The sequence below is a fragment of the Branchiostoma belcheri genome, unplaced genomic scaffold, assembly GCF_001625305.1.
Source record: "Branchiostoma belcheri isolate BF01 breed outbred unplaced genomic scaffold, Haploidv18h27 scaffold106, whole genome shotgun sequence".
NCBI lineage: Eukaryota > Metazoa > Chordata > Leptocardii > Amphioxiformes > Branchiostomatidae > Branchiostoma > Branchiostoma belcheri.
The window spans coordinates 1,121,089-1,133,080 of record NW_017802447.1 but is presented as its reverse complement, the minus strand read 5'-3'; the positions used below and the strand labels follow the sequence as shown (position 1 = coordinate 1,133,080).

At 43.0% G+C, this 11,992-nt stretch overlaps 2 protein-coding genes across 2 annotated transcripts; both read left to right on the top strand.

The window, feature by feature from the left end:
- The first annotated feature begins 405 nt into the window (after nucleotides 1-405).
- LOC109478968 (F-box only protein 7-like) lies at nucleotides 406-5,806 on the top strand. Its single transcript, XM_019780800.1, has 10 exons — nucleotides 406-659; nucleotides 1,236-1,374; nucleotides 1,842-2,508; nucleotides 2,861-3,023; nucleotides 3,491-3,571; nucleotides 3,835-3,924; nucleotides 4,298-4,350; nucleotides 4,592-4,715; nucleotides 4,991-5,028; nucleotides 5,157-5,806. Exons 2-10 carry the CDS (start codon nucleotides 1,253-1,255, stop codon nucleotides 5,526-5,528), a joined length of 1,710 nt encoding a protein of 569 aa, XP_019636359.1. The 5' UTR covers nucleotides 406-659; nucleotides 1,236-1,252; the 3' UTR covers nucleotides 5,529-5,806.
- Nucleotides 5,807-5,925: 119 nt separating this feature from the next.
- On the top strand, nucleotides 5,926-10,608 carry LOC109478977 (cathepsin D-like). The gene is made up of 10 exons (XM_019780811.1): nucleotides 5,926-6,497; nucleotides 6,831-6,901; nucleotides 7,168-7,303; nucleotides 7,550-7,667; nucleotides 7,997-8,115; nucleotides 8,547-8,746; nucleotides 9,079-9,201; nucleotides 9,486-9,627; nucleotides 9,764-9,862; nucleotides 10,185-10,608. Exons 2-10 carry the CDS (start codon nucleotides 6,843-6,845, stop codon nucleotides 10,347-10,349), a joined length of 1,161 nt encoding a protein of 386 aa, XP_019636370.1. The 5' UTR covers nucleotides 5,926-6,497; nucleotides 6,831-6,842; the 3' UTR covers nucleotides 10,350-10,608.
- The last annotated feature ends 1,384 nt before the right edge of the window (nucleotides 10,609-11,992 follow it).

Genomic DNA, 11,992 nt, shown 5'->3' with positions numbered 1-11,992 from the left:
AATTTCTGAAATGAATAGTTACTCACCAGTCAAGTTTTGAATAGAGAATGATTTTTTCATGCATAGTGCAACCCCTAGCTTGCCTATGCGTCAGTAATACCACATAATGTGTGCCGTATGCGATGGCACAAATTGTGACGTTTTGACCATTGATTCTACCAAGGAGCTTTTACACAGCTTATACACAGTTTATATGGAGCTTAGTCGATGCAACGGACAAGGACAGGAACAAACTGAAGAAATAAGGATTTCAGCTGCAGAACGTTTCCATGGCTAGGTGCTGACCCAGTAGATGATGATGATGATGATGATGAATCTGTCATGGATGGCTCAAAGGTCAAAGGTGACCTCGGCCGTACCTGATGATCCACCAGCAACAGTCTTTTTATGACGTCATCATTGGTTGGTCAGGCATGAGCCGTCTTTACACTGTCATATTTGCAGTAACTATCGTCAACAGATCAAAATGAATGCTCTTCAGATTGTTTGGTCACGGTTTATTTGGATTCCATCCTTCAATGCAAAAATGTACGGCCCCATGAATAAAGTAGACCACGCCGTTGACCCCGTGACCCGAAGATGGCCGACTGCCAACACCTGAGAATGTGACTGGCAGAAATAAACGTCTGCGTAGTTCCCACAAATGACGTTTGTTTCAGGTAAGACGAGTTCATAGTGATCACTAGTGGTTTAGTTTTCGTTTGCGACCTGTTAGAATACTTTGTTTATTGTTCCCGACGAATTTTAATCAGCCTTTTGCGTTGGGGAGGGGGGCGGTGGCCGTCATAAAATGTTTTATGACGATGGGTTATTTTTCAGCAGAAGATTTTGTTCTGCAACTGGTATATTACGCCGAAGGGTGGTCATACAGGTTATACAGATGAAGATTCAGATGCATAACATGTCATGAAAAAAGAAATATTTCAACTCTAGAGATGCCTGTTTTCCTTTTCATATTTGTGGCATGAGCCCTTTGCTGCATAGCCATCATAATGACGTTCACAGATAAGAGAGCGCATGTCCGGTGTCAAGGAGGCCCCAGACGTAAACAGAGCGCGTTAAACACACTTACATTAACTTGCATTTTGATGTTTTTGTGTTGCATTTCTAATTCTTCATTTTGACCAGGCCCAGGTTTTGACGGGGCTATTGCTGTGACACGTTTTGTTTACCTCTTGGGAGCCTTTGGCACAGGGTATACACTCTCTTATTTGTGCACGTCCTTATATGTACAGCACTGGAGTGAGACATTATGAAGTTACGAGTGAAGATCAGTGGAGAGAAGACACGAGTAGACGTGGGACAGGACTGTCGCACACTGGGCACGCTCAGAAGCCTGCTGGCTCCTGTCCTGTCTCAACAGTTTGGACTTGGGTAAGAAACACAACTGTTGTCTGTTATTCTTAATAATTTATATGCATTCTAGACAATATACTAGCAGCTTAAATTTTTCATTTGTTAATTAGTAGGTTCAAAAATACCAGTGCACATTCCCAGTGTTAAAGGTGAGGCCCAAAACATAAACAAAGCACGTGAGATCATATGCTCCTTGGCTTAACACATGTCATGTTTGTTTACATCTCAGAAGCCTTGAACATACTAGTACATGTATTACCCAGTTATTTTGTTCTTTGTGCCATGCTCTCTTTTGTGTGCATTTTTTAAAGAAACAATAAAAAGAATGATTTATAAAAAAATATATTACCCACAATGCAACACACTGCACATGTGCCTTTCTATTTTCCTGTTTGTTGCTTACAGTAGTGGCCCTCGCTTTTATGTATTTGTAGTGTAGTCAAAATTGACACTGATTGTTGATAAACTTTTTTTTCCATTTTCAGAGATGACAGGTCATTTGAGATAAGCTTGAATGGTCGAGATGCGCTTGTTGGTGACGACAAACCCCTTTCTGATCTCGGTATCGTCTCTGGCGACCTCATACATATCCTCCTACCAGCCGCTGACCCCCAGCCTTCAACCAATCACAACACTCATCCACAGGCACAGGACCACTCCTCCCCAGAACACCCCCAGGCTCCCACCAATCACAGAGCTCGGGATCATTCCTCCCCAGATCAAGCTAGTGGACTGAGGGGTGAAACAGATGACACGAAAAAAGCAAAAAATGCTGCAACCTGCGGAAACGATGCCAAACCAGCCAACCAAGAGGATACAAGTACATCTGACTCAGTACAGGCAGACACCCTTGTTAAGGAGGATGAGAAAGAAAGTGTGTTGATGGACAAAGAAGAAGAATCAGCAGACAATAATGGAGATGACAAAGGACTTGAGATGGATGTGGAGGAAGAGGGAGCTGAGAGCCTATCAATGGAAGGCGCGGGGGTGGGAGGGGTCCCCTCTGAACCGATGTTGTGTCGGGAAGCCACGGTAGACTCCGTGCCACTGGTCCTACAACAAGTCTACCGTGCCAATGATGTCAGGAGCAGACATGACGCCCTGTGTGTGGTGCTGCATGTGCTCATGATGGAAAGTGGATTCTCAGCAAAGGTGAGAGGAAAAGACTTTTTGACAGATACAAAATTATAATCTCCAAGCAGATCTTTTGGTGGCTTCAGGGCAGTATCAAGTTGGCAAGACAGTATCAAATTGGCAGGTTGGAAAAAAAAAAGATACGGGTACAAAAAAGAAAGACAGACAAAAACTCCTAAATAGAAATAAGCTGAAGCCTAAACCTCTGGGAGAGTAGCAAAATTATAAAATGTAAAGAGGGAGTCAAAATAAGTTTAGTACAATTCCCCTTATAAATTTGATTTTAATATAACTAGAAACTGACCCCTTCAATGATTCATATTTGTACCTGATATGTGTATGACTATGAATGAACTTCATGCATGTTCAGGACCCATCTTCTCCACAAGAGCAAGACAGCATCAATGGATTTACCCTTCCTCCTGGTTGGAAGTCACCAGGAATGTACAAGATGACCTACAGACACATGGCCTGTGAGGGGTCATCATGCAGTCTCACGCTGGTACCTATGGGGTCCCTTTTGATGGCTCATGGTAAGTAGCAGAGTTAGACGACTGGTATATTTAGGACAGACATGAGAGAGCAACACTACAGGTTTTATAGTGATGAGTGTAAAAGTTTGGGCTCTTATTACATTTACCCTCACAGAAGGAAAACATATTGTTTTTTCTCTGTTTCTTCCTCTTCAAACAAATGAGGTCAATGAACTGGACCAGATGGATGTTACCGTATATGGTGTTGGAATAAATAATGTAGCAAGCTGGCAGGACAAGCTGGAGGGACTGGTCGCTATATATAGGAATGTGTTTGAGCAAGGAGATTCAAACCTTCTTGGTTTGAGTCAGAATAGCAGAGCAATAATTGAAGGTAATTGTTACATTTCTAGTCCTGTTACCTTTCTTGTTTTGCAAATGGGACTTTTTGGGGATTGATGAAGATGAGACTAGACATGGATGCAGAAATGCTGATGCTATAATGAAATTGACATGTTGATCTACAGGTGTGGTTACAGGGAGCAATCCCAGCATGCACCACCAGGTCCAGCTGAGAACTGACAGTTTCACCTTCCATATTCTACAAGGTCAGAAGAATTCCATTTTAATCATCATCATCTTCAAAACTTACTCTGCATTGTAGTTGCTTGAAGTGACCACTACACATGTACCTGTCACATGTAACATTTTATATGTTACAGATTATCGACAATGTATTTTTGTTCCAACAAATGCAAATTTTCAGCATCAGCGTGCAAACACATCTAACCCTTAGACAAGCAGGGACCAACAGATGTCAAACCAAAGAGTGAATGAGGGAATAGATAATTGATTCCAAATTCTTTTCCAGACCCTAACAGAGCCTACAAGAATCTTCCCCAGTTGTCTAAGGTGTTTAAGGACTCTGTTGCTCAACCACTACTGGCTGACATGAGGCAATGTAAGTAAGAAGCAACATTTCTCCTTGTCCTGCTTATTAACCATAGGCAACATCAGCTACTGACGTGTAGTATGGAGTCATACATGCCCTTGTTTGCAAGGCATTTAAAGTCTTCATAATCCATAGGCAGCCGCTGTAAATCAACATAATTTAAGCCTCGATCGTTATTTAAGGTATTTCAGGTATATATTTAAACCTGCAGCAAACATTTTGCGTCATTCGTGATCACTACCCCCATGCAGGGCCCCTAGTGTATGTAACTAAAACTTACTTCTATATACAATATTCAACCTTACTACAGTAAAAATGGTGTTGTTCTCAACTTTGTACAGCAGTAAACAGTGCTTTAACATCAATGTTAACCTCCCTATAGTACTGGGTCTGCCTGCCCTGCATGGTCTTCTGGCCCTGTCAGCAGAAATTCAGGTGGGTCCTTTAGACTGTTTTCACCCAGGAAAATGAGTTAAAGAAGTGGAGGATAGGGCATGATTTTTATACATAGAGTCAAAGGAAATATACATGTAAACATGTTTTGAATATTCCGTTTTCTCATCATTCTCAAATCTTTTAAACTGAAGTAGCAGTGAAGAGAATCGTTTCCTAAAATTGTTTCCCTATAATCATTGCCTAAGTTGCAAAAACTAAAAGTGATGAAATCTGTCCACAGTTGATGGTGTTACAGCACCTTGATGTGTTAAGCCTGGTCAGACTGTCAGCTGTCTGTAAAGACTTGAACAGTGTTGCCAACGACCAAAGTCTCTGGAGATTCAGGTACCTGAGGGACTTTGGAGGTGAGTATTTGTGTGTCAATATGTCTGTACAGCATGCGCACGTCAACAGAACAAATTGCGTCTGTGCAAAACCTGCAAGGTATTTTGCATAGCAATTCAGCAGAACATCTCTTTTAAGGTTGTATTTTTGTATTTAAGGATGTCATATTGTCTATAGTTTTCAAATGTTGTGTTCAAAGACATTATAATTGATTGGAGTGATTTGAAACATAGTTATCTACTGTAATAATGTCATGTCTACACATTTTCTGAACAAGTCTTTTTGTACTTTATAGAGTTCAAAAATAAAACATCAACCCTGGATTGGAAAGAGGTAAGTAAGGAACAAAAAGACTACTTGTAGTTTGAATTTTTTCACTCTTTGTTTTATTACCTTTGATTGTTCATCATTCATACTTACAAATAGAAAAGATTGGGGTTATGTGTGTTATTCCATTGCAGTTGTACAAGAAGCACTACCAGGACCGTAAGAAGGCGCGGGAATGGATGCGTCACCAGCGATCCTTCCACCCCCCACCGCCCCCCTGGGCCATCCCCACCCCTCCCCACTCCTTCCCCCCAACCTACCCCCCTGGCTTCATCGGAGGGGACTATGACAGATACCCCCCTGGGATGCCCGGGGCATTCTTCCCCCCTGGGTTGGGGAGGGGGTTCAGCCCCTCTCAGCCGATCAGACCCCCTCCCCTGGGGCCCCGGTTTGACCCCATTGGTCCGTTACCCGAGCACCAGGTCATCCCGGGCCGTGGCATGAGGGACGGGCGGGGCAGGATGGGACCGTCTCCGTCATTCGGCTTCATGCCTAAATTCTTCTAACTACAGAAACCTCTACAACTGTCTGTAGCTTAGGACAAAGGCAAAATACTCATCTGTATTTTTGAATGTTACACAGTCTGGCATTAAAGGTGTTCAATCAAGCACTGTAAACTATGGGGTATTGAAAGTACAGGTCTAATCATGTTAACAACCATTTGTAAAATTAATGTGACCAGTGATGGTTGGTGTCAATAAAACAAGCAGCACTATTGAGCACAATGTGAGATGAGTTGATACTGTATATTCTAGAAAGTGTCAGAAGATTAACATAGTTAAGTTGTATAGAAAGTCCACAGGTCATTCAGTTGTGCTAAAGTGTGCTTGTAGGTAGATAAAAACAACTAACGTTACATGGTATGTTTTCAATAGGAGCGTAACCAGAAGTTCTGTTGCAGCTAATACTAGAGAAAAATGCGGCTGCCTTGCTTTTGGTTTCGCCAACACATGGTTACCAAATATCACAACGATCAACCGTCAAGTTTTGACTTGTCATCACATACATGCGCATAATCTAAAGGGCACCAAGATATGACCTCAAGAAGGGAGAGAATTATTATATAACTGGCATATGTAATGTGATTATACGTTGTCCAGACATTTCAGGGCAACCATTTTAGAGAAATTTTTTTCATCTTGTTATTTCATTTTTTAATGTCCCCTTTTTGGTATTGGCTCGCTAATAAGCCAAGCTATCTACAGTCGTGCATCCAAGACGCGTTTGCCTTCCATGATTGGTATCAATAAACAACGTTAACCAGGCAGTTACATGTTAAATAGAGCATTTCCCAGCTGGCGCTCGTCACGTGTTTTCCCGTGAGCCCACGGGTCACACATCCTGGCGTGGACGGCACACACGCACAGCACCGGGCGACTTCAGAGGAAGTGTTCAGAAGTCATTCCGTGTCAACTGAAGTCCCCAAACTCTAAAGATACTTTGCCTACACGGGAGTAGCTCCGGTACCGTTTCAGGTACGTTCGTTTGGTTCCATGTTCTCGGAGTCATGCAAAAGTAAGAATGATGTTACCTCATAGTCACCGTGTCATGAAGGCTTTACATTTATGTCATAATCATAATCTGAATACCAAGCGATCATGCTGGTGGGTAATGGCTTACAGCAGAATGTTGGCGTGTTGTACAGACATACACGGTGGATTCTGTAATCCAACATGGCGCAAGACGTGTCATAGGAAAACGAGGCCTACAATTCATTAAAAACGAGGTACAACTCATTACAAAAAGTCGACTTTTTCTTAAGTAAATGCTATGGGGTTCCGTAAACTTGTATGTATCATTTCCCGCAGTTGAAAACGACCATGCAGACTCAGGTGTATATCGTCCTCACGTGTGCCGTGCTGTGCTGTGGTCTGGAAAGGTGAGAATTCAGTTTATAGACCGATCCTGGCTTTTAACACAATTAGTTCAACCAATGAGAGCACAGCAATTAGCGGTTATACCAATGAGAGTCATTGCATGTCTGTCCAATATTTCGACTTTTAAGGTTTTTATTTTCAATCTTTTGCATATTATTTGTAAATTTCCTTATTGTTGTAATTTTGCTACAAACTGTCCACATATGTAGTTCATTGAGAAGACGGAAAAGCCATCATGTCGTGTGTAATGTGTTTCCCCTCCGTCCAGGATTAAGCTGTGGAAGACGGGTTCCTATCAACGCCGTACAAACTGTACTCCTAACGCCGTTTCAAACGACATCGTACTGACGGACCCAGAACCGCCCAACGGTACAACCCCGGAGGGTCTGAAGAACTTCATGGACGTAAGTACAACTGGCAATACGAGATAGGACACAATAAGACGAGAGTTTAAACTGTTTTCCAACTCAAGAATTACCGAATTTTCTACCGTATAATTCGGTTTTCCTCAACTTTCTGACCCAATGGCTGTGATCAGGTGGTTCTAGCTTTAAAAACTTCAGCATTTTATCTTTATTTTTAACTCAACATATGTGCGATGTCAGGTTAAATGTAGAGTCACATTAAAAGTACCATAAAATATATTTCAGGTTCAGTACTACGGTGTGATTAGTCTCGGAACCCCGCCTCAGGACTTCAACGTGATTTTTGACACCGGCTCTTCCAACTTGTGGGTGCCGTCGGTCAAGTGTGATGGTACCGCATGTGGTAAGGAGAAAGATGGAGGCACAAAAAATATACCACTTCTGTTAATGTTTAAAATGATAGGAGGTCGAAGCCTGGCACCAAATTAAACTTTGTCGCTGTGGGCCCTCGTAGTTTCTAGGCCACGCCCCCACATGCCAAATGTAGCGGGGGAACCGATATTGCCCCAAAATGTTAAAACACCAGATGAAATGAAACCAAGACAGATGCACGACCTATTGCTTTTGAAAGTTGGTCAATTTCCTCTCAATTATTTTGTTTGAGTAGTCTTCAGCAGACAAAACCGAGATCGGCACGACGTTTTGTTGATTCTGCTGTATTTTTTATCCCAGCAAACCATCACAGGTACAACCACAGCAGGTCCCTGTCCTACAAGGCGGACGGCCGGCCGCTGAAGATCACGTACGGCAGCGGCAGTCTGTCAGGATTCCTCAGTCAGGACGCCATCACGGTGAGCTGTTAGAATGTATCATACCTCCTGTAGATTATGTACAGTGCTAGTGCTAGGTTGATCATGTGTAGGCATAAATGTACAAAGTACAGAAACTATAGAGACTATTCAAACTATACAACCTAGTGGCTATACATGTGTAGGCATCCCGGGCCCAATGACCATGACAAGATGCTAGTATGTGCGTACATGTATGTATAGGTATACATCTATATACAAGCTATACATTCCTGTGGGTATGTATGTATATACAATATAGGTCTTAATTCACTCATTCTTCGAACGTTTTAGTGTAGGGTATAAATAAATGGAGAATGTAGAAACAGGAGGGCTGAGTTTGATTTGGCAATGCAATGCAAAGATAAATTGATTACCGTACATTATTGTATGTCTGATCCCTTATTGCCGCCCCTCCTCATAACCCTATCCAGATCGGCTCCATCGTCATCAAGAACGGGACGTTCGGGGAAGCCACCAATGAACCTGGCTCGGCATTCGCCACCGGGAAATTCGACGGGATCCTGGGCCTGGCCTACCCGCAGATCGCCGTGGACCACATCCGCCCGGTGTTCGACATGATCATGGACCAAAATCTGGTGGACAACAACGTCTTCTCCTTTTACCTGGACAGGTGGTCTGCAAATAACACACTTCCTCCATCAACATACCTGCCGACAACGTACTAACTTTTCAAAGTCAAAATTTGAACGCTCACCTGCGTTGAGATTATACGGTATATTTCATGCCCAAACAAATAGAAAAGTTATAATGTGCAAGTCCTGATATCGAAAAAGCGTGCGTCTGTGAATACAGCTAAAGTTGTAATATTTTTAGGTATGTACATATGATTCCTACCTTGCCAACATGCACGGACCTTAGCTAGATACTGGTGAAGCTACACTTGCATGACCCTAACCTAAGATCTACCCCATGTGTTAATCAATACCCACCTGTTCACCACAGGGATCCCGCGGCGGCCCCGGGGGGAGAGCTGCTGCTGGGCGGGTCCGACCCAGCCTACTACACCGGCAACTTCACCTACATACCCGTGTCATACCAGGGGTACTGGCAGATCAACATGGACGGGTGAGCAAGCTGTCCAATCTACAGTTTAACACTGAAGATGCTAACGTCCCTGCAGTTGTTGAATGTGATCTATTCGGAAACATTTACGGTGGAGTCGTGATGTTGTACATTTTAGACTTTGAAAGCTTTTAATATGGACTTAAGTGCACAACACTCGTGCCTGCCAGAGATTGTACTGACAAAGATTCTAAGTCAACAACCCGAACCACAAGGCCACCCAACATCTTAGCAACTAACAAATTTATCAGATTATGTAATCAAATATATGTATTTCGTTCTCCCAGCGTGCATGTAGGTCCGCTAAAACTCTGTGCAGGAGGGTGCCAGGCTATTGTAGACACGGGCACCTCTCTGATCGCTGGGCCGTCAGAGGAGATAGTCAAGCTCCAGGCCGCCATAGGGTCACAGCAGATAAGTCCTGGACAGGTCTGTTACTTTTTATACCGAATCGGTAGGGTGATACAAGAAGCGCAACATCGCCCCTAACTTTGCGCGCCTTGGTTACGATTCTCTACCTTGCATCACTCGTTTTTTTAATGAATCATTTACAAAACTTTTACAGTTCTTGGTAGACTGTGGTAAACTGGACAGCCTTCCCGTCGTGTCGTTCCGGTTCGGCGACAAGCTGTTCAACTTGACAGGACAGGAGTACACTCTAAAGGTAACCGTTTTAACGATCATAGCTGGTTTGATTTTTTTGCTTGTATTTCTACATCTTGTGTGATGCATTTCATGATTAGAGTTAGTAGAATGTCCTAATTTTTACATGCATATTTGGTTTCAAGTTCACACATTTCAGTACGAAGCAGTCGAGTTTTGGATAAACTATTCAACACTTAGTAACCTTACCCTGAAGTCAAGTTTGAATACATAATGTGGTCGTTTTTGTATTTTTTGAGCCGCTACAAGAGTTCTGCAACAAGAGAGAATGGTATATGTGAAGAAAGAAGTCAACCAATGTTGGTCTTCTTATCGTTGTTCAGGAACAAGCCAACCCTACCACCCAGGTCTGTCTGGTGGGGTTTATGCCTATGGACATCCCCAACCCCAGGGGACCGCTATGGATCCTGGGAGATGTCTTCATCGGCCAGTATTACACCGAGTTCGACCGAGGGAACAACCGGGTCGGCTTCGCTCGGGCCAAGTAGTGCACGAACCTCGTCCCCAGGACACCGTGTGCTTTGTACCCAGTCGCCTGACTCTGAACACCGTGATCCTACGTCACCACGCACTATGGCTGTAATATAAAACATAACACACAGGAGACAAAGCATAATCGGGACTAAAGTTTGAGCAATCTCACAGTTATGAGTGTACTCAATGTTTCGCATGTATGCACTATTATACACGACTTCATATTAAGGGTACGGCTATGTATTTCGATGTGCTCCATGTCTGACAAATAAACACCTGATTAAAGAAATTCTGGTGTCGTCTGGTGCCTGTTGGAACAATTGAGACCCGTGGGACAAACGGTTAGGGTTTAATTGGTAACTCAAACACGTGAAATACTGCTATGCCCCCCACCCGGCCCCACATCATTTGGTCGAGAGCACACCTACCTAAAACGTCGTCATTCTTTTTCCTAAAAAGGTAATCACGAGGTGATCACGTGATCACTAAATGATCACTGCGTGTAGCTATGCGTGTTCACCAGCAATTTCTAGTCTTGTGGCATTTCGACCTGTTGCTTCCGTCCAGTAAGCTGTGTTTTCGCGCGCCATCCGCTGCTCAACATGGCATCCTCGTGCCAATCGTTTTCTGCCCCAGAGCACTACTGGAACTGCCCCTGTCCTTGGTGCTGAATGTGCCATCCCGGAAGTTTTTGCTGGGTGCGCCACTGTGTATGAATGCGCGAACCATGCAGGCAATGTTACAATATAAATGCGGTAAAATCGGTATTAGTAACGTTTCAACACATGTCTCTACCGCCGCTGTTCATCTTTTAGTAATCCCGACAATTGGAAGAACTTGGAATACAAAAGACCAAGAGTAAGGGCTACTGTGGTGTTTCCATTAGGTTGGCAACACTTATAAGTGTTAATTTGCTGTTTCCCCGCTCACAGTGCAGGGATATGGTCACCCAGTACATGGTAGAACTTCTCAAGGATATCCAGAAGGACGTGAACCCGGAAATCGTCTGCAATGTAAGCCAAGGCTACTAGGTGGCGCCCTTGACACATGGTATTGAAAACAGCAAAATTGTCAACTTGCCATTGGTTTGTGTACGAATGATACAATATGCCTTGTTACACACGTGCTACACACATCTAATAAGTTACACACATCTAAACCGTGTAATCCCAAACATGTTATATTAGAACGCCTATTTAAGTGAATCTAGCATTCAATACATTTGATCCTATGAAAAGATTCAAGTACATGATCCATACAGTGTGCAAATAGGGAAATGCATTTAAAACGTTCAAATCTTGGAGACTGTATGTTAGAGAATACTTCAAACTCTAATGTCACATACATATATTCTGTACGTAGGGTGACTTCATCCATACAAGTATTTAGCTCTGTTCGATCTTAGTTGTAGTAGACCATACGAAAGTCCCAGCACTTTTGTCGAGTCAATAAACAATCATATATCGTACTAAGTATTTAATTAACGATTGGGCTTATCTCCAAGTAAAACGTAACTCATTGATACTGATACACCAATCCCAAACCTGCTGATGTCACAGTTGACTAGCAAAGTCTAAAGATCAGTCTTATCACGTTCCACTCGTTCCACACACAATAACGGGTCACAAGACACACGGCTTGTGTAAACTTCGACCTA

Coding starts and splice junctions, on each gene's coding strand:
- LOC109478968 (XM_019780800.1), top strand. CDS start 1,253: ATGAAGTTACGAGTGAAGATCAGTGGAGAGAAGACACGAGTAGACGTG. Junction 3,572..3,834: donor CACCTTCCATATTCTACAAG/GTCAGAAGAATT, acceptor ATTCTTTTCCAG/ACCCTAACAGAGCCTACAAG. Junction 5,029..5,156: donor CAACCCTGGATTGGAAAGAG/GTAAGTAAGGAA, acceptor ATTCCATTGCAG/TTGTACAAGAAGCACTACCA.
- LOC109478977 (XM_019780811.1), top strand. CDS start 6,843: ATGCAGACTCAGGTGTATATCGTCCTCACGTGTGCCGTGCTGTGCTGT. Junction 7,304..7,549: donor GTCTGAAGAACTTCATGGAC/GTAAGTACAACT, acceptor AATATATTTCAG/GTTCAGTACTACGGTGTGAT. Junction 8,747..9,078: donor TTCTCCTTTTACCTGGACAG/GTGGTCTGCAAA, acceptor TGTTCACCACAG/GGATCCCGCGGCGGCCCCGG.